Genomic DNA, 21,236 nt, shown 5'->3' with positions numbered 1-21,236 from the left:
AGGAGAGAGGGGAAACAAACATTCAAATTAATCAAAGAGAAAAACCACCAGTCAGGAACAATACCCAGCAAAGCTATAGTTTAGGTATGAATGAAAAATAAAGGCTTTTCCAGACATACAGAAGATGAAGAAATCGACCACCACAAAGCTGCTCTTTTACCTGAAATAAAAATACATTAAAAAATAAAAATTATGAGTACGATGACTAAGAGACAAAAGCAGGAAATTACACCCCTTGTTCAGAATAGAATACTAAATACTTAAATATAACATAAAGGTTAAAGGAGTTAAAAATATTTTTTTTTAAATGAGACTAGCTACTTCAATTTGGCACAATAAAAACATAAAAGAGGAAGGGGGAAAAGAACTGAACTTGCACAGGAGAATGGAGAAAAAATACAAGCAGAAGAAAAAGGACTATTGTATATATGAAGCTTTCTTTTGCATGAACCTAATGGCAACCAGAAAAATAGAAATCTAGAACTGAGACACGTTACACAAAAAAGAAAAAACAGAGGAGAAAATCATAGAATACTAACAGAGTAAAATAACAGACAGAAACATAAGAGAAAAGAAACAATGGAGATACAGAGCTACTAGAAAACAAAAGATAAAATGACTATAGGAAATTCTCATATATCAATAATTACCCTAAATGTAAATGGAATTAACTCATCAGTTAAAAGTCATAGAACAGTGAGATGGGTCAAAAAAAAAAAAAAATCCAAATTTATGCTGCCTTCAGGAGACATATCTCAGCTGCAAAAACAAAAAAAGTTATAAGTGAAAGGGTATAAAATGTACTCCAAGTAGATAGAATTCAGAGAAAAGTGGGTATAGCTTAATCAGAGAAAATAGATTTAAAAAATTTAAAAAGGTAACGAGAGACAAAAACAGACATTTTGTAATGATAACGGGGACAACCATCAAGAAGATATAACACATCAATATATACGCACCCAAACTGGAAGCACCAAGATATATAAAGCATCTACTAACAGAACCAAAGGGAAAAAATTGACAAAAACATAGTCATAGTAAGGAATCTAAATATCCCACTGTCAGAAATGGATAATTTGCCTAAACAGAAAATCAATAAGGAGGTAACATCCTTAAATGGTACATTAAGACACATTAGACCATTTGGACATGATTAACATTTATGGAGCCTTTCATTCCAAAACATCAGATTATACATTCTTCTCTAGTGCACATGGAATCTTCTCAAAGAGAGACCCTATGTGGGAGCACAAAACTAGGCTCAATAAATTTAAGAAGACTAAAATCATACCAAGCATATTCTCCAACCACAACTCTTTTAACCTGGAAATCAACTGAAGAAAAAGAAAAAAGCAAGAAAAACCACAAACATGTGGAGATTCAAGAACATGCTATTAAATAATGACTGGGTCAAAGAAGAAATAAAAAGATACAAAAAGACAAATGAGAATGACAATACGACATATCAAAATTTTAGACATACAGCGAAAGCAATAATAGGAAGGAAGTTTAGAGAGCATTACGGCCTACCTCTGAAAACGAGAAAAATCCCAAACCTCACATTTCACCCTAAAGAACTAGAAAATGAAGAAAAAACAAAGCCTAAGGTCAGTAGAAAGAAGAAAATAATAAAAATTAGAGCAGAATTACATGAAATAGAGAGCACAAAACAAATAGAACATTTAATACAACAGAGAGCTGGTTCTTTGAAAAGATTAATAAAATTGGTGATCCTCTAGCTAGACTCATTAAGAAAAAAAAAAAGACTCAAACAAAATCAGAAAGGAAAGATAGGCTACAACAGTTACCCCAGAAATGTAAAGGACTATACAAGAATACTATGAAAGGCAATCTACCACCAAATTTGATAACCTAAACAAAATGGATAAGTTCATAAAAATATATAACCTTCCTAGACTGAATCATGAAGAACTAGAAAATATAAAAAGAATGATGCACAGTAAGGAAATCAAAACAGTAATCAAAAACCTCCCCAAAAGTAAAAGTCCAGGACCAGATGACTTCACTAATGAGTTCTACCAAACATTCAAAGATTAAATTCCTGTCTTTCTCAAAAGTTCAAAAACTGAAAAAGAGGTGACAATACTTCCTAACTCATTTTATGATGCCAACATTACCGATACCAAAACCTGACAAGATAAACACAAAAAAAGAAAATTGTGAGCCAATAACTCTGATTTATATAGATGCAAAAATCCTAAACAAAATGCTAGCAAATCATATAAAACAGTACATTAAAAAGATACAACATCCATTTACGATTAAGAAAACACTCAATAAAATGAGTACAGAAGAAAGTATCTCAATAAAGACCATATACAACAAACCCTTTGCTAATGTAATAATGGTGAAAAATTAAAAGCTTTTCCTCTAAAATTAGGAACCTGACAAGGATGCCCACTCTGATCACTGTTATTTAACATAATACTGGAAGTCCTAGCCAGAGCAATTAAGTAAGAGAAAAAAATAAAGGCATTCAAATTGGGAATGAAGAAGTCAAACTGTCACTTTTTGCACATGACAAAATTCTTTATATAGAAAACGCTAATGATTTCACACACAAAAAATATTGCAAACAATAGGTACAGTAAAGTTGCTGTATACAAAATCAATGTACAAAAATCTACCGCATTCCTATATATTAAAAATGAAATTTCAGAGAAAGAAATTAAAAAATAATTCCTTTTGCAACTGCAACAAAAAGAATAAAATACGTAGGAATAAACTTAACAAAAAATGTAAAGGACCTATCTACCAAAAACTACCTGAAATGAAAAGATACTCCATATTAATTGGAAGAATCATCATATTACCCAAAGCAATATACAGATTTAATGCAATTCCCATAAAAATCCCAATGGTGTTTTTCAAAAATACAGAACAAAAAAATCCTTAAATTTGTATAGAATCACAAAAGACCCCGAATAGCCAATAGCAATCCTGAGAAAAAGAACAAAGCTGGAGGTATCACACTCCTTAATTTCAAATTATGCTACAAAAATCAAAAGAGTATGGAAGCCATTAACAAAACAAGCAGCAACCAAAAGAATGAGAGAAGATATTTAGAAACAATACCTCCATTAAGGGGCTAATATCCAAAATATGTAAAGAACTTATATAACTCAACAACAAAAAAACAAACAATTGAATTTAAAAAATGGGCACACACTTTTCCCAAGGAAATATATAAATGGCCAACAGACATATGAAAATACACTCAACATCACCAGCTATAAGGGAAATGCACATCAAAATCACCATGAGATAACACCTCACACTGTTAAAATGACTATTATTAATAAGATGAGTAATAACAAATGATGGAGAGGATGTGGACAAAGGGAACCTTGGTAAATTGCTGGTGAAAACGTAAACTGGTACAGCCCCTATGGAAAATAGTATAGCAGCTCCTCAAAAAATTAAGATTATCATATGACTCAGTAATGCTTCTGAGCACCCCCAAATTTGAAAACACTTATTACATAAAGATATCTGTGCCCATATGTCCACTGCAGCATTAATCCCAATTACCAAGACATGGAAACAACCTAAGTGTCCTTCGGTGAATGACTGGATAAATAAGAGTGGTACAAATATATAACACTTTCAGCCATAAAAAAAATGATGAAATATTGCTATTTGCGGCAACATGGATGGATCTTGAGAGTAACCTTGTCAGATGGAAAAAGACAAGAACCATATGATCATATTCGTATGTAGGATACAAAACAGAAAGCAACAACAACAACAAAAACCTCATAGACACAGACAACAACATGGTTACCTGAAGAGAAGATGCATAGTGGGAGTCTGAAGAGAGTAAGAGGGGTCAAATATATGGAGACAGAGGAAACTAGACATTGAGTGGTGAGCACACAATGCAATACATAGCCAATGTATTACAGAATTGTATACTTGAAACTCAATGTTATTAACTGATGACACCCCAATAAATTTAATTTTAAAAAAGAAAGTTAAAAAAAAAAGGATACTATTGAGCACTTATTTTGTGTAAGAGGCTATGCTAAGCACATTACATGTATGTATGTTCTAAGTCATTTAATCCTATGAGGTAAGCAATACTATTATTCCACATCCATCCACAAAGAAATTAGGCATAAGTTCCACAGTTAGCTGTGCTAGAGTTCAGATTTTGCCTCCCATTTGCCCCGAGAATTCTCACCAGCAGCACTTAGGGCTGCAGCTTTAACCCTGAGATAACTCAATGGATTACAGTCCTAACCTTACTCCCAAAGTCTGCCATGAAATATCTCACTTTTACTATTTTCACATCACTCTAGTCTATCAATAGTCTTTGGGAACATATGACATTATTCTATTTATAGCTTTCTGTTTTTAGTAGTGGTATTTCCATTTACAAAATATAGTATTCCTCCATCACTGAAAATGTCAAATCCTAGAAAACGCAGCATTCCATTGGTGATGTTAACATTGTTCTATAATAGTTGTTAGCCAAAGATTCATTTGATGAATCCAATTTATGTATACATTTCTGTTACATCAGGATTAAAGATAAGTTCTGTTTAGAAATAACTCCAAGAACAGTTTTTATATTTTATTTTCACACTGAAGACCATTCATATTTGCTTCAGCCTCAAAGAGCACATTTATGTAAAATTAAATTAATGCTGGCAGCAAGCTGCAATTTTTTTCTAAACAGGAAATGGGTTAATATTCAGAGTCTGGCTCCTCAAAGCAAGTTCTTAACTACAGCAATATGAGGAAGCAGGTGTTAAGTGCATAAAAAGTCACATATAAAGTGCTATGGGGTACAAAGAAGAATGGTTATTTCTAGTTCGAAGGGTAAAGACCAGGCAACATTTTCCCCAGAACTGAAATAATAAAGAAAATGAAAGACAAAAGAATATCATTTAGATAACATTACTACTTTGGCCAAATCAGGAAGATATTTGACCTCAAATCTTAACCATGTAATAGAAAAAAATGCAATTCAAGAAGAAATGTATTTAAGAGTTAGGATGTAAAATTATCATATCAAAATGTTAAATGAACAGATTTTGCAAGAATTTAGAATGACAGTTCTGTCAGGATCATCACCCTTAGATTTTACTGCTAGGTCAGCAAACTGACTTTTCAAAAATAATTCACATTTTAACCAATATTTCATTCCTGTCAAAATAAACATAAACCAAATCTAAGTTAATGATATATAATAATAGGTAAATTTTATACTAATCTACCAGTTTTAAATTTTAAAAGTCAAAACCCATTTTTATTTTTTTCAGAATAGCATCATAAAAGGTGATACCTATTTTTTCAGGTTTGAGTAGCTTGAAAGAGACTGTTGAGGTTCCTTTGCCACCTGATTTGGTTGTGACAATTATGTCTCCTTTGTCATTTTTGGCTTGTCCCACTCGACATACTATTTTACTTGCAGACATCCATTCTGCCGTCAGAAGGCAATTATGTCCACAAATTGTTAAACCTGAAAAGAAAAGCATGCATATAACAAAGTTCAAAAGAATAATGATGAGTTATTCATGTCTATTACATGAGAAAAAGATTCTTCTTTTTCTTCCTACTAATACCACACCCTTTTCAAGAACTGAAAATAAATCTAGAAATAATATTTCCTGTTCAAGTTATTTCTATTATTGAATATACCCAATATTATTTATAAATATACTATTGTCTCTTGATTTTTGTCTAATCTGTTTTTCTCTAATATTTAAGAGTTCTTTTAGATTACATTTTAGTTTCTTCAAACATCCATGGAATTAGATAATAATGAGCATAATAATTATGTGTAGGCAATGCAGATTTGTTAGATTATGAGAATCTTACATTGCTTTTGTGGTGATAGAAGAGAAATTATTGCCATTTTTAGAAGTTTAAGTTATTGGTATAAAATTCTAAAGTGTAAATAAATGTATAATGTCATTCCCTAAAAACATATTTATCTATCTTCCTGAAAATTATCTGCATGTACTTTAACTAGTGTTCAACTGTATATAACAGGATGAACTAAAATATTTTAAGTATAGCCTGAAGTATGGTAAATCCAGTAAATGTTTTGGGGTAGTACTAGTTTACTATTTCATTTTCCATATGTTTATCATTCCAAAATGACAGTTCATGCTGCCTTGGTGTTTCCCTAATGATTCTCACAAAATAAATCGACACTGCCAAAAGGTCAGTTTATGCCTGGCATTTCAGGTCTCAATTCCATGTAAATGTACCCCTATGTTCACTGTAGCATTAATCTACAACTTAGGCGGTAACCAAACAGGGAAGCATTTAAAGATTGTAATGAGGAAAATGTGAACCCAGGCAGAACACCAAAATATAACCATGTGAACATACTGCCAGCTAACCTATTCTCTTATTTCCTTTCTGTTTTCCAGTTCCACAAAACAGAGATCAACATAATAAATATTTATGGAGAAAATAAACCAAAATATATGTGGCAAAGACTGAGACACTTCAAACTTTCACATTATGTAATTTTTTATACTGCTCAGCAGTCAAGTTTGGTAATAGTAATTTTTTTTTTCAGGAATACATCAACTAACACCAAATTTGGTTGAAAAAATGTAGGGAGGAATTCAAGTCATCTTTTATTACAACTTAAAGCACTATTTAGTAAGAATCTTATATTAACTATAAAGGAATAAAAACAATGACATTTTTAATACAGATTTATTAAAATAATAAATTTTAGAGATTTCCCTAAAACATCTATTATTTATTCATGTATGAAATTTTGTTTTTCTAAAAAAGGACTTGACGGTTCTTTTAGAATTATGCTTCCTCTTTTTTTAAAATGTGTAATGACATTTACACATTTTTAAATGCATTCATAATTCAAAATAATTTTTTTCAAAATGAGAATGTGTTTGGCTTCCATCAAAAAAATCAATTTTTGTTAGGAAAAATTTAAACAATTTAAGAGACTGAAAGGATCCCTGAAACTCCTCTACATTTCCAAGATAAGCACTGTGAAACATTTCAAGACATAATTGTTCAAATTATTTTTACACATACATAAATCAATCTGTGTATTTTTTAAATGAATGTGAAATGTTTTAATTTATAAACTTTTTAGTTATCAGTGGTAAATATTTTGACATCACTCCAGGTCACTATATAACTTAATATTTTTAAATTTTAGAGTAGAAAAAAGATTCTTGTGGTTTAAAGGTTAACTCACTTCAGAAAGGAGAAAAACTCAACAATGAATTTCAAGGTTTAAAGTAAACTAGGGAACTATCTTACGATTAAATCTGAGGAATAGGAAAAAATAGATACAGAGACATGAAGTCTTAAAAACATGTTCAGGTGAGCAAACAAGAATGACATCCATAATGGTACAAGTTGAAAAAAAAACTACCCAGAACAATAGTTTATTCATCTAGTGACAGCTGCTATCAACGTTCCTCTGATTTAATATCTATTCTTCATTTTAACTTTAAAAAAATGAATAATGACCATATAATTTTAAACAGAGATTCAAACAGATCATTTTTAAATGTCATGATAATTAAAATCATAAAACCTATTATTAATTTCTTAAGCACATTTTTGCTGAGTTGCCGAAAGCTAAGAAATCTGCTTCATGAACTATAATAACATCTTTTTTAAAGTAATTTGTAGAATTCCAAACATAAAGTGTTTTTGTAGTGTTATACTTGGCTAGTATTGATGTTATCTGAGTTAAAAACACTTAAATTATTTTTAATAAGTCAAATTTGCTTTTTTAAAAAACAGTTTCTTGGATATACATAGGCAGGTTTAATGATGAATTAGCAAAATTTACAAAAGTAATACACATTTAGTCAAATAAAAATAGCATTGCCTAAAGCTAAAGCAAGGTTCAAATTTATGACTAGTAACTGTCATGTTTAGGAGCTCACAATGACTGCCAGTTAAAATGTGAGATATAACCTCTAACTGTATAGTCAATTTCCATACATTCCAGGGATTTTTCCACTTTGGATAAAGAAAATTCTGGAAATGAGCTATTTCAAGAACCAAGACATAGCATTAGATAAAACTATCTTCATTAAAACTAACTTTTATTTACTGAAGAATAAAAAACTATAGCTAGAGAAAACAATATAAAGGAGACAATTTAAATAATACTAGCAAAAAGAATTAGCTGAGAAATGCAAAACTGAGAGTTTCAATTCACTGTTCTCTTTTCAAAGGGTTTTCTGACTGGCCAAAATGTGTCAATCAGCAGCTATAGTGCAAGAAAAACAAGTTCCAACTTAAAATCTCTAGTATTTAACAAAAGGTCTCTTATAAATTAAGAAACGAGTCAAGAGAATGTCTGAATCCAGATCAATGTATATGCAAAATCAGAATATATATTCACTAGAGTCTCTCCCTTCCTCATTCTTAATATGTCTAAAAACCCTCACACAGAGTTCACAGGAAAATAATCTTAACTGACCATATGACTATATTTATAATTTGCTCTCTTCCCTGGCTGTATCTGACATTCACTTGTATTAAAAAATTAATAATAATAAAATAATTAGAGTCCATCTTTAGAGAGTGAAACTTAGTGGGCCAGATCATTTTTTTTTTTTTTAGGTTCTAGAAGAGAGTAAAACAAGCCAGGAGTCAGAACCACTGACAAAGTGCTTAACAGTACGCAAACCAAGACCTAAAAATATTTATGCAGTGTCAACTGGATGCATAGTATTCTCATGTCCTTGAGCTTAAAAAAATTAAAAAACATAAACTGGTCCAGAATGCTAAAATTTAGTTTGCTCTGAATATTAGGGGAACCTAAATAAATAGATTAGCATGGGTGAAAATGAATTTGAAGAGATTTTTTTGGTTGTTTATGGCAGTCAGAGACTATTTGTATTTCATATCAATGCTGGTGCTCTCAACCATGATGGCACATTCACACGGCAGAGAAAAGGAAATAAGATCTGCAGGTCATAGTGAGGCCACACAACTGGGAGAGAGTCTCTTTTGAGGTGCAGTGAGGGAAAGAGCAAAGTGGTACTGATGACAACAGGAGGTAGAGTTTAGATTTAATTCGAAGAGCAATAAGAAACAGAAGTGGCATAATTCACAGAGCACTTGAGAAAGAATACAGACAGTTGTATAATGGAGTAAAAACTCGAGACAGCAAAAATAATTAGTAGGTTGTTTTGGCAATTTAAGAGGAGAGATCAAAGTTCAGAAAAGGAAAACAAATCTCAGATGTGAGAAACTTCCTGGAGAACTTAGTGAAAAACAATATAGAAAAAGGTTTGAGAAAATAATGATTCTTAACAGAAAAGTCAGAAAACCAAATTTATTTCATTTTTGTTCAGATTATTCTGTACAGACCACAATAATGTTTTTCCATCACCTTCACTATTTCAAAATATTATATCTTGCCTCAATTGACCAACATAAAAATGCATTTACCATGGATAAATAGCATAGTCCTTGCCCTTACCAATGAGATCAGTTGGGCCAGTTCCCAGGTTTTCTCCTCTAATTGTGACCTTGGTCCATGGTATTCCTTCATTTGGAGAGATGCCTGTCACAAGAGGGGGTTGTCGTGAACGAGACATTGTTCTTGTTGGGCAAATTAGAGATCCAGTTACAGAAATAATCTGTTAAAAGAGAAAGGAAAAAAAGGTTTAGTGTCAACTGAGTTAAGCAGTGACTAAAAATATAAGAATGCTAGACAGTACCAAAACATATATAGCATTCTTAAACGTATAGTTCTAATTTTTTTTTTTTTAAGTCTACAGCACCTGGTCTTCCTAGGTAGTCTCTGATCCAAGTACTAACCAGGCCCGACCCTACTTAGCCTCTGAGATCAGACATTGAGCTTGTTCAGGGTGGCATGGCCATAGACCATGGACCATGATCTACTGGGACGCAAACCCAGGACCTTCTGTGTGTAAAGCAGACGTGCTAACAGCTACACTATGGAACCACGTCCAGTTCTAAATTTTTTTAGCTGTCATTTAGCCTGTCTGCCAAAATCTACTAAACATTAAGTTTACTACACTCTAGATAGAACTGAAAAGGAAATATCAGAAAAATAACAAAACTAAACCCTTGGTTCTAGAAACTTTCAATATGACAGACAGAACCTAATATCACTATTTATCTCCATGCCTAGGCCTGCTGAATCCCAAATATAAGCTGGAATCTGTTCTACTCCCAAAATTGTTTATGGAAGGTTAGTTATATTCATAAAAATTATATTTATATTCCCATAGGTGTAATGAATTTCACTTTATTTTTGTATTATATTTAGAATAGTCTTTGTTTTCCTGTCTTTATTGAAATATAATATACAACTAGTTGCCTGCATTTACATTGTACAATTCAATGAGTTTTTCTCAATTACTGTTGCTATATAACACAACGTACAGCAGCATATTGATCAGAGATCCACACAACTAGCAAAGCACTCACCCCACCAAATCTAGCACCCCTCCCTCCCTACTATATTCATTCCAACATTAACCATTTTTCCCACGCTATACTCTATATCCCCATGTCTACTCTGCAACCATCCACCTGCACCTCTCACTCCCGTTGCCTCTTCCCACCCCTCAACCTCCCTCCCATCTAGTAACCCTCAAAATATTCTCTGTATCTATGAGTTTATTTCTGTTTCTGTTGTTGTTGTTGATTTTATTCTTTACAACATTTATGTGAAATCATGTGATATTTGTCTTTCTCTATCCAACCCATTTCATTCAACACATTACCCTCTAGGACCACCAAGGCACTATCTTTTTCCATCCCCTTTCTTTTAGTCTGCGTGTGTCTTTTAATCTGAAGTGAGTCTCCTGTAGGTAACATACATAGGGATCTTGTTTTCTCATCCATTCACTCTATTTTTTGGTTGAAGCATTTATTTCTTTTCCATTTGAGGTACCTGTTGATGGGAATGTAGTTGTTACCATTCTTTATTACTATTTCTGATACGTTTTTTCTTCTTAAAGAAGTCCCTCTAACATTTCCTGTAACACTGGCTTGGTGATGATAAATTCCGTTAGCTTATTTTTGTCTGGGAAGCTCTTAATCTGTCCTTCAACTCTAAATGATGTTATCATTTAGAATAAAGTATCCTTGGTTGTAGAGTCTGGGTATTCATGACGTCGAATATCGTGTGCCAAGCCCTTCTGTCCTGAATAGTTTCTTTTGAGAAATCAACTGCCAGTCTGATGGGTGCTCCTTGTATGTAACAATGCTTTTCTCTTGCTGCTTTTAAGATTCTTTGTATTTAACCTTTGGCATTTTAATTATGATATGTCTTGGTGTGGGTCTCTTTGGGTTCCTGGCTTTTGGGACTCTCTGAGCTTCCTGGGGTTTTATGTCTATTTTCTTCACCAGGTTAGGGAAGTTTTCCATCATTATTTCTTCAAATAGTTATTCAACATCTTTTTCTCCATCAAGTACCCTGATGACATGGATATTTTTACTTTTAATAGTGTCCCATAGGCTCCTTAGATTATTATTTTAATTTTGGCTTCCTTTTCTTGCCATTCTGATTTAGTGTCCTTGGCTTTCTCATCTTCTGGATAGGTCATTTTGATCTTCTTTATTCACTTTGTTTATTTCCATTTAATATACTTCTCATCTCAGATAATGTATTCTTCATTTCTGACTGGTTCCCGTTTATAATTTCCATTTCCATTTTTATGTTTTTTATCTCTTTGTTGAAGTTCTCACTGAATTCATCTATATTTCCTATAAGTTCATTGAGTATCTTTATAACCAGTGTTTCGAACTCTGTCTCTGGTTAGATTGCTTGACTCCATTATATCTGGATCTCTGCTCTGTTCCTTCATGTGGTTTCTGCTTCTTTGCCTTCCCATTCTGGCTGCCTTTCTGTGTCTGTTTCTATGTACTAAGAAAAGCTTCTAAGTCTCCTGGTTTTATTAGTACGGCTTTGTGTAGTAGGTGTCCAGTGGCACAGTCCTGAGAGGGGTTCAGCTGCAGGTCAAGTTTAGCCCAAGCCTGTGCCCCTCTGGGGCCACCTGTTAAGATTCAGCCAGTAATCCACAGATGTTGTGCTTACAGTTGCCTCAAAAGGCCATGCCAGAAACCAAGGCCAGCTGCTTCCAGTGTAAGTCAAGCAGCAAGCAGCACCTGACTTGCTAAGGGTACACCTGGATGTGGCTTGGGTGGGGCTGCGAGTTGGGGGAGGTGGGGTTTCAGGGAATCCTCTGGGTAGAGCAACCTCTGTTGTACAGTTTGATAAAGTCTCAGCTGTGGGGGTGCTGTGTCTGTGGACTGGGAGGGGCTAGGACTCAACAGAGGAACAATGGATACCGCCAGCATTTCTGCCAGGGAGAGAGCCTCACCCAGGCCCTCACTGAAACAACTCAGTGTCACCCTATAAGTCTCTGCACAGCCAAATCAGCACTGGCGCTCAGAGCAAACAGATCTGGCACCACGGAAGTCCGCTTGTAGATGCGGCTCCTTTAAGAGGCATCTGCGACTGCCACAGCCTAGGTCTCATTCAGCCGCTCAAGACTGGGCAGCCCTGCCTCTTCACCCCGTCCTACCTTCTGCCATCACAGGGTAATTTCTTAGATTTTCCCCTAGTTGTATGGCTTGTTCATCTAGCTCCCAGGCAATTTTCCTTGCTGTTTGCTCCTTGTTTCTGTCATAACTTTGATTTGGTTGAACAGAGACTCTATCATCTACGTCATTTTTCCCCCTCCAAGAATAGTAAGTCTTTTTTAATGTGTTTGAATCAATACACTGACATTTTTACAAAACTTAGAATGCAGACAGACAGAAATGTGAATTTGCTAACTGTTCTGAGTATAATACAGCTGGTAAAAGTCCAGTTTCTAAAGTCAAATACATCTCTGTTCAAGTCCCGGTGCTCCAATTTACTATTTCCAAGGAGCTAGTAAAACCTTTCATAAAGTTACAATTAAGATCACATGAGATAATTCTTGCAAAGCACAGTATCTACCAAATAGTAGGAAACCAAAAACTAATAAAACCTCATTAATAATTCCCTAAAGAATTCAAGTGCTCAAGGCTCCAGATGATGCAGAAGATGAAGGTGAAGTTTAGAGCAAAACAAAGAACTTGTTAGTTAGCTACATCTGCAGATAGTGAGAAGACAGTGAGGGCCTTTGCCCTCATTTTGCAGTCAGGCAGGAAATTAGCAGTCTCATCTCTGAAGAAACCAAAAATAAGAGGTCCAGTACTCTAGAACACCAGGTAAAATAGGGGGGTGATTAAGTGTCAACCTGCATAGCAAACTGTGGAGCTCTTCTGGCCTCTTCCTAACCCTGCTCTTATACTACTGTCAGCAAGGTGTATAAGCTACCCCCATCCCAAACCCACCCTGTCCTGATAACTAGAATATTATTCTCTAGAGAAATTGAAGAGTGCTAGGAAAAATAAAGAACCAAAGATCCTGACACATAAGAGTCCTCCCCAAAAAGGATGGGGTACTATTTATTGCCCGACAGAAAAACCACTTACAGACTCTGCCTAAACCAAACTAAACCAATAAGCTATTCACAGCCTCTCTCTAAAATATACAAGGACAGGCAAAGACTACAAGATGCTCGAGGGAAATACATGAGGTCAGGTAAATAAAAAGATCAAAAGAAAACAGATATAAGACAGATGTATAGGCTGAATTGTGTCTAAGCCACCCCACCCCCAGCCACCCCCCCCCTCCGCCAAAAAAAAAAATCATGTTGTAGCCCTAACTTCCCAGTAACTCAGAATGTGGAAGTATTTAAAGATCAGGCCTTTAAAGAGGTGATTAAGGTAAAATGAGGTCATATAGATAGGATGTAATCCAATATGACTGGTGTCCTTTTAAGAGGAAATTAGAACACAGACACACATAGAAGGAAGACTATATGAGGACACGGGGAGAAACACTTATCTACAAGCCAGAGAAAGGCCTCAGAAGAACCAACCCTGCCAACACCTTGGTCTCAGACTTCCAGCCTCCAGAATCATGGGAAAATAAATCTGTTGTTTCAGCCACCAGTCTATTGGACTTTGTCATGGCACCCCTAGCAAATTAACATAGCAAGGTAACAGAAAGGAAAGAAAAACAAACAAACAAACATAAACAACTTCATAAGTATTATAAACTTTGATCCCAAATTAATCTGCAGAGGGAAAAAATATCTTATTACTAAAAGAACTGATGCCATGAAGAAGAATTGATCCCAAAATAAGCTCTTGAAACCTTCAAAAGGGGCAACAGAAACAAGATTTATATCATCCTATTAATGTAAGACCTGAGCATAGGTTTAACCAAATGTGATAATAAGGCTGCGAATAAGCAGATGTGTGTTTGGGGAAACAGAAGAAGAGGATGAAAAGGAAATAGGAGTTACAAATTTTATCTAAGATTGGCTATCAAGATAATGGCAGATTAGACAAAGAACCTGGAAATGTAGAAATGGATGCCAGAAGAGCACTAAATGAGTTTGGGCATATTGTATAATAAAGAATGTGACTGACCTTTGCCCCTAGTTTCTGGAGGGAGACTCAAAATCCCAAAAGTGTCTTTGTTATTCTTGAGGCCGCAATATCACAGGTAGGAAACACTCAGGACAACTGAATAAATACCAGGGCTCGCAAAACCAAAAACCATGTGATTAGAAAATTGGTGTTTGGAGCCATGTGATTCAGCTTGATCTCCTATGGAAAAAGGGAGGGGGGCTAGAGATTGAGTTCAATATCACAGCCAGTGAAACAATCAAACATGACTAGGTAATTTATTGAATACAATTAAAATAGTTAAATAACAATAACAAAATGTAAAGGACCAGAAAGATATTATCATTTATCCAATAAACCAAATGAGACAACTCAAAGTTATCTTGATTTTTCTTCTTCCCTTACTGCACACCCTCATAATCTTTCTGTCAGAATCCAAAGTCAACTATTCCTCTCAATTCCATTGTTGTTCTCTGTGGGAAGACCTTCATCTTCTCTCCCTGAATACTGATACAGACTTCCGACTGATTACTCTGCCCATATTATATCTCCATTGCAATCCACTCTCAGCAAATGCCAGAGAGAATTATCCAAATGATAGATCTCATCAATATCATCCCTCACTTAAAAAAAAAAAAATCTTCCATGCCACCCCACTGCTCAGTGGTCTCCAGTGCCCACAAAATCCTTAGCATTTTATTAAAGCTTGTCAAAATTAGATTCTTCTACATTTCCCATTTCACCCTCAGTCATTTCCCTCAGTCATCTGACACTAACCACATACTCCTGTTCACCTCTTAGGAACAGTCGAGTATTTTTATACCTTCATGATTTCCTTCATTTTGTTTCAACTACATAGAAAGTCTTTCCAAGTTTGTTAAATCCTTACCAATATTTCAAGGTCAAGCTTAAATGTTACATTCTCTGACAAAGTCTCCCTCATCCTTCCTTCTATAATGCTTACAATGCTTAAACAATGCTTCCATTACATAATTCTAATATCTACTGTGTTAAACCTTATATACTTCTTCTTAGAGGACATTTAATCAACTCTACATCCCCAATGCCTGTCAGACAGTACCTGACACAAAATAAGCATGCCATGTGTCTGCTAAAAGAAGTTGAATAAATGTTTTCTGAATGTTCCATGTTATCAGTGGAACATTAGCATTAAAAAAAAAAAGGACAAATATTAGAAAGAACAAGGGGTAGAGGACAGGAATAAGGGTGACTACTACATATACATATGCAAAACAAAAAACAAAAAAGTTTAAAAGACACTTGAATATAACAGCACCAAAAAATAGAATATTCAGGAATAAGTTTTACAAAGGAAGCGCAAAACTTGTATTTTGAAAACTATAAAACACTTGTTGAAAGAAATTAAAGAAGACCAAAATAAATGCAAAGACATGGATAGGAAGACAATAGTTAAAATGGCAATACTTCCCGAGGTGTTCCACAAATGATTGCTCAGCTGGCTTTTTTGCAGAAGTTGACAAGCTGATCATAAAATTCTATGGAAATAGAAAGAGAGAAAAATATCCAGAACGATCTATAAAAAGAGGAACTAAATGGGAGGATTTACATTTCCTGATTTCAAAACTTACTACAAAGCTACATAGTCAAGACACTGTGGTGCTGGCATAAAGATAGACATGTAGATAAATGGAATAGAATTGTGAGTCTAAAAATAAACCCTACTTTTATGGTTTTTAAACAGTACAGAAAAAATAATCTTTGCAACAAATGGTGCTAGGATAACTTGATATCCACATGCAAAAGATTAGATTTGGATCCCTTCCTTATAGTGCAAAATTTTACTCTAAGTGTATTATAGACCCAAATGTAGATGATAAAACCACAAATCTCTTTGAAGAAAACATAGGATTAAATCTTTGTGACTTTGGGTTAGCGAAAGTCTTCTTAGAAATAGCACTACAAGCAACAAAGGAAAAAAAAAAAGATAAGTCGAACTTGGTCAAAGAACTTTGTGCTTCAAAGGACATCATCAAGAAAGTGAAAAGACAACCCACAGAACAGGAGTAAATATTTGCAAGTAGTGCATCTGTTAAGAGACTTATATCTAGAATATATAAAGAACACTTACAATTCAATAGTAAAAAAAAAAATACAATTTAATAATGGGCAAAGAATCTGAATAGCCATTTGCCAAAGAAGATACAGAAATATTCAATAAGCACATGAAAAGCACAATATTATGAGCCATCAGTGAAATGCAAATCAAAATGAAGTATCACTTTATATCCACGAGGAAGCTATAATCAAAAAGTAATATCTTGGCAAGGCTGTGGAAAAATTAAGAACCATTTACACTGATAGTGGGAATGTAAAAGGTACAAATATCTGGAAAATAGTTTGGCAGTTCCTTAAAAAGTTAAACATATAGTTATTATATGACTGATCAATTCCACTCTTAAGCATTTACCCAGGAAAAATGAAAACTTATGTCCACATAAAGACATGTTCATGAATGTACACAGTAGCATTATTAATAATAGCCAATAAGTGGAATAAACTCATTAGTCTATCAACTATGGAATATTATTTGGCATGAAAGTAAAATGAAAGAGGAATGAAGTACTGATACATGCTACAAAATGGATGATTCTTAAAAACATTATACTAAGTGAAAGAAGCCAGTCACAAAGAACCACATACTATATAATTCCATATATATGTCTGGAAAAGGCAAATCTATAGAGACAGAAAGTAGATTAGTAGTTACCTAGAGCTGGGGACAAGGATAGAGGTTGGGAAGAAATAGGAAGTGACTGCTAATGAGTATGGCCTCTCTTTCTGCAGTAATGGAAGTTCTAAAATTGATTGTGGTGATGGTTGCACAACTACGTGGCTGTATTGAAAACCACTAAATTTTATGCTTTAAATGGATAAACTGTATAGTATATAAATAAATTTGTATTAAAAAATTGAAAAAAATTCTTCACATAAGTTTAGATGAGCCAGATCGGAATTAGTAAACAAAAATTTGAAAGTGTTTGCAATAAATAAGCTATTAAAAATGTATGTAATCATAATTAATGAATACATAGCTATTCTAAACAGCAAAGTTGAAATTATAAAAACAAAAATAAAATGTAAATTCTGGAACTAAAAAATACAATATCTCAAATAAGAAAACTGACTGGGTCAAAGAAGACAGAAGATAGTTGAAGTCGGTGAACATGAATGTAGCTCTAAAGGAAAAATAGGGGGAAAAAAAGAAACTAATTCAAAAACCTATGGAAAATATCATACACTCTGATGTAAACAGAGAGAATGGAGCAGAAAATTTCCCCAAATTTGTTGAAAACTATTATTCTAGATGTCCAAGAAATCCAGCCATCACCAGGTAAGATAAATACAAAGAAAATCACACCTAGACACACTGAAGCCATACTCAAAGAGAAAAATCTTAAAAGCAATGAGGGAAAAAATGAAATATTATGCAAAGAAGAATAACAATATAAATGATGATTTCTAATCAGAAAAAAAATTGAAGGCCAAAAGAAAATGGAATATCCTTAAACTGCTGAAAGGAAAAAATATGTTAGAAATGAAGGTTTTATAAAAAGCATTTTCTGCTCTTTTTTGCCAAAGACTCCTCTTACTGGGTAACAATGAGTTCAAATGATACAGACCTTAAGCTTGTTAAAGGGGCTCCTTGCAAGATGGCGTAGAAGGTAGAAGCTGTGCATGCCTCTTCTAGAAACCACACCAAGATTATAATGAAATTACAGAGCAACCAGTATGCGGATTCACCTGAGGTCTGGCTGAACAGAAGCCCTACAACTAGGTCACCTCAAATAACAGGTCACCTCAAACTGGTAGGAGATGCAAAACAGCCTGGTCCCACAACCCTGTATGGTGATCAAGAATTGGGAGGACTATCTTGGCTGCAGAGCCACCTCCCCTACCTGAGAGGTGAGAGGTCCCAGCCACACAACAGTCTCCCCTACCCAGGGTTCCAGTGCTGGGAAGAGAAGTCCCCACAACCTCTGGCTGTAAAAACTAGAGGAGGTTGCAGCTGAGTGAGACTAAGGGCAGTAGGAAATAGACACCTTACTTGCTTATGGACTTACTGGCTCTGAGCTCCAGTTCCAGACAGCTGCTCAAGGGGTGCCAGGGATTTGTGAGGAGGCGCTGAGCTGTCTGGCTTCAGGGCAAGAGCTGGAGGGTCAGCTGGCTCCAGGACAGAGGTGCAGGAAGAAGCCGTTATTCCTTTTTTGAGCCCTCCCCACTCCCAGCCTGCGGAACCAGGCACCATCAACCTGGATAACACAGGTCACTCTGCCCAGAGGATTCCCTGAGACTCTGCCACTCCCAACTTGTGGGCCCACTGAAGCCGCTTCCAGTGGTTTATTCCATACAAACGGGCTGTCTTGGCTCCTGCTGTGAACTTTCATAAAATCTCTCAAGGCTCACAAAATTCAAAACAGCAAATCTGGCCTCTGCATATCCTGTACCTCTTGCTGAGCAGCTCAAGCCCCACACCAGTGGCAGCCATCTTCAGTTTCTAATTTGGCCCCTCAAAGCAACTATAAGCCCAGTACGGGTAGCAGCCATATTGGGATTGCTTGGTAACTCTTACCAGGGGGCCCTGGAAGTGCATAAGCTGAGGCTGAACTTGGCCTACAGCTGGACCCCTCTCAGGTCTGTGCCAAGGAGCCTCATAGCACGCCTATTACGTAAAGTCACTCTACTAAGATTGGGAGACTTAGGAGCCCTACTTAATATATAGAGACACAGGAAGGCAGCCAAAATGGGGAGACAAAGAAGCATGTCCCACATGAAAGAACAGAACAAAGCTCCAGAAAAAGAATTCGCCAAAATGAAAACAAGCAATATACCAGATGCGAGTTCAAAACATTGGTTATAAGACTGCTCGAGGAACTTAGGGAAAGAGTAGTTGAACTCAGTGAGAATTTTAACAAAGAGATAAAAAAAACATAAAAATGGAGATGTAAAACATAATACAGAGCCATTCAGAAATGAAGAATACAATATCTAAGATGAAAATACATTAGAGAAAATCAACAGAGTGAGTGAAATAGAGGATGGAATCAGCAACATAGAGGATGGGATAGCAGAGGATACTTGATCATAACAGCAACAAGAAAGAAGAATTCAAAATAATAAAAACAGTTTAAAAAGCCTCTGAGACAACATCAAGAATAACAACATAGGGATACTAGAAGGAAGAGAGAGGGAGCAAGGAATTGAAAACCTATCTGAAGAAGTAATGTCAGAGAACTTCCCTAAATTGATGAAAGAAATTGACATTCAACCCCAGGAAGTTCAGAGAGTCCCAAACAAGACGAACCCAAAGAGGTCCACACCAACACACATCATAATTAAAATGCCAAAGGTCAGACTCAAAGTGAGAATCTTAAAAGCAGCAAGAGAAAAGCAATTAGTTACCTACAAGGAAGTGCCGATTTCTCAACAGAAACTTTACAGGCCAGAAGGGCTTGGCACAAAATATTCAAAATGATGAAAACCCAGGACCTATAATCAAGATTACTTTTCCCAGCAAAGGTATCATTCAGAATCAAAGGACAGATAAAGAGCTTCCCAGCCAAGAAAAAGCTAAAGGAGTTCATCACCACCAAGCCAATATTACAGGAAATGTGGGAGAGACTTCTTTAAGAAAACAATATGCATCAAAAGTCTAAATAAAGAATGGCAATAACTACATATCTATCAAGAAATACTTCAAATAAAAAAATAATTCAATGCTTCAATCAGAAAGATAGTGGATGAATGGATAAGAAAACAAGCCCCTTACATATGCTGCATACAACAGATTCATTTAGGATGAAAAGACACTCACAGTCTAAAAGTAAGGGGATGGGAAAATATATTGCATGATGGACCTAGAGGGTAGTGTGTGGAGTGGAGTAAGTCAGGTAAAGGAAGACAAATACCATGTGATTATATGTATATGTAGAATCTAAAGAATAAAACAAAATAAACAAACAAAAAAACATAGAGACATATATACAGAGAACATTTTGAGGGTTACTAGATGGAAAGGGTGTGGAGGAATTGGTGATAAAAGAGAAGGGATTAAGAAGTAGTTACAAATTGACAGTTACAACATAGTCATGGAGATAGAAAAGACAGAATAAGCTATATAGCCAATAATATTGTAATAACTATGTACAGTGTCAAAGGGACACGAGATTTATTGGGGTGACCACTTTGTGAGTTCTATGTCTAATGACTATGTTGTACACTTGAAACTAATATAATATTGTATGTCAACTATACCTGAAAAATAGAAAATTATTATTAAAAAAAAGCATTTTCTGGTATTGGGAAAACTGACCAGCAACATGCAAAATAATGAAATGGGATCCCTATCTTACACTACACATTAAAATCAACTTAAAATTAAAGACTTGAACATAAGATACAAAAAACCGTGAGGTGTGAGCTTTTTGACTCTGGGCTTGGCGATGATTTTTTTGGATTGGACATCAAAAACAAAGGTAACAAAAGCAAAAATAAACAAGTGGGACTACATCAAACTATAAAGGTTCTGTATAGCAAAGAAAACCAACAAAATGAAAAGATAACCTATGGAATAGGAATAAATATTTGTAAATTACATATCTGATAAGGGGTTAATATTCAAAAATATATAAGAAATTCATATATCTCAATAACTAAAAAATTTAAAAATGGGCTGAAGATTTGAATAGACATTTTTCCAAAGAAAATATACAAATAGCCAAGTG

At 34.7% G+C, this 21,236-nt stretch overlaps 1 protein-coding gene across 8 annotated transcripts in view; it reads right to left on the bottom strand.

Annotated features, from left to right (window-relative positions):
- Window positions 1-21,236, bottom strand: part of EXOC2 (exocyst complex component 2) — a 193,205-nt gene that overhangs the window by 148,282 nt on the left and 23,687 nt on the right. For 7 of the 8 annotated variants that reach the window (XM_036237595.1, XM_016159497.2, XM_016159500.2 and 4 more), the window contains 2 exons: window positions 9,467-9,626; window positions 5,312-5,488 (listed from right to left, as the gene is read on the bottom strand). In XM_036237595.1, the coding sequence (XP_036093488.1) occupies window positions 5,312-5,488; window positions 9,467-9,584 (295 nt within the window). In that variant the 5' untranslated portion in view covers window positions 9,585-9,626. Of the gene's footprint in view, window positions 1-5,311; window positions 5,489-9,466; window positions 9,627-14,493; window positions 15,990-21,236 lie in introns of all 8 variants that reach the window. The other variant, XM_016159498.2, reaches the window with a different exon arrangement.

This window comes from Rousettus aegyptiacus, unplaced genomic scaffold (assembly GCF_014176215.1).
Source record: "Rousettus aegyptiacus isolate mRouAeg1 unplaced genomic scaffold, mRouAeg1.p scaffold_m13_p_1, whole genome shotgun sequence".
Taxonomy (NCBI): domain Eukaryota; kingdom Metazoa; phylum Chordata; class Mammalia; order Chiroptera; family Pteropodidae; genus Rousettus; species Rousettus aegyptiacus.
This window is presented reverse-complemented; position numbering and strand designations above follow the sequence as displayed.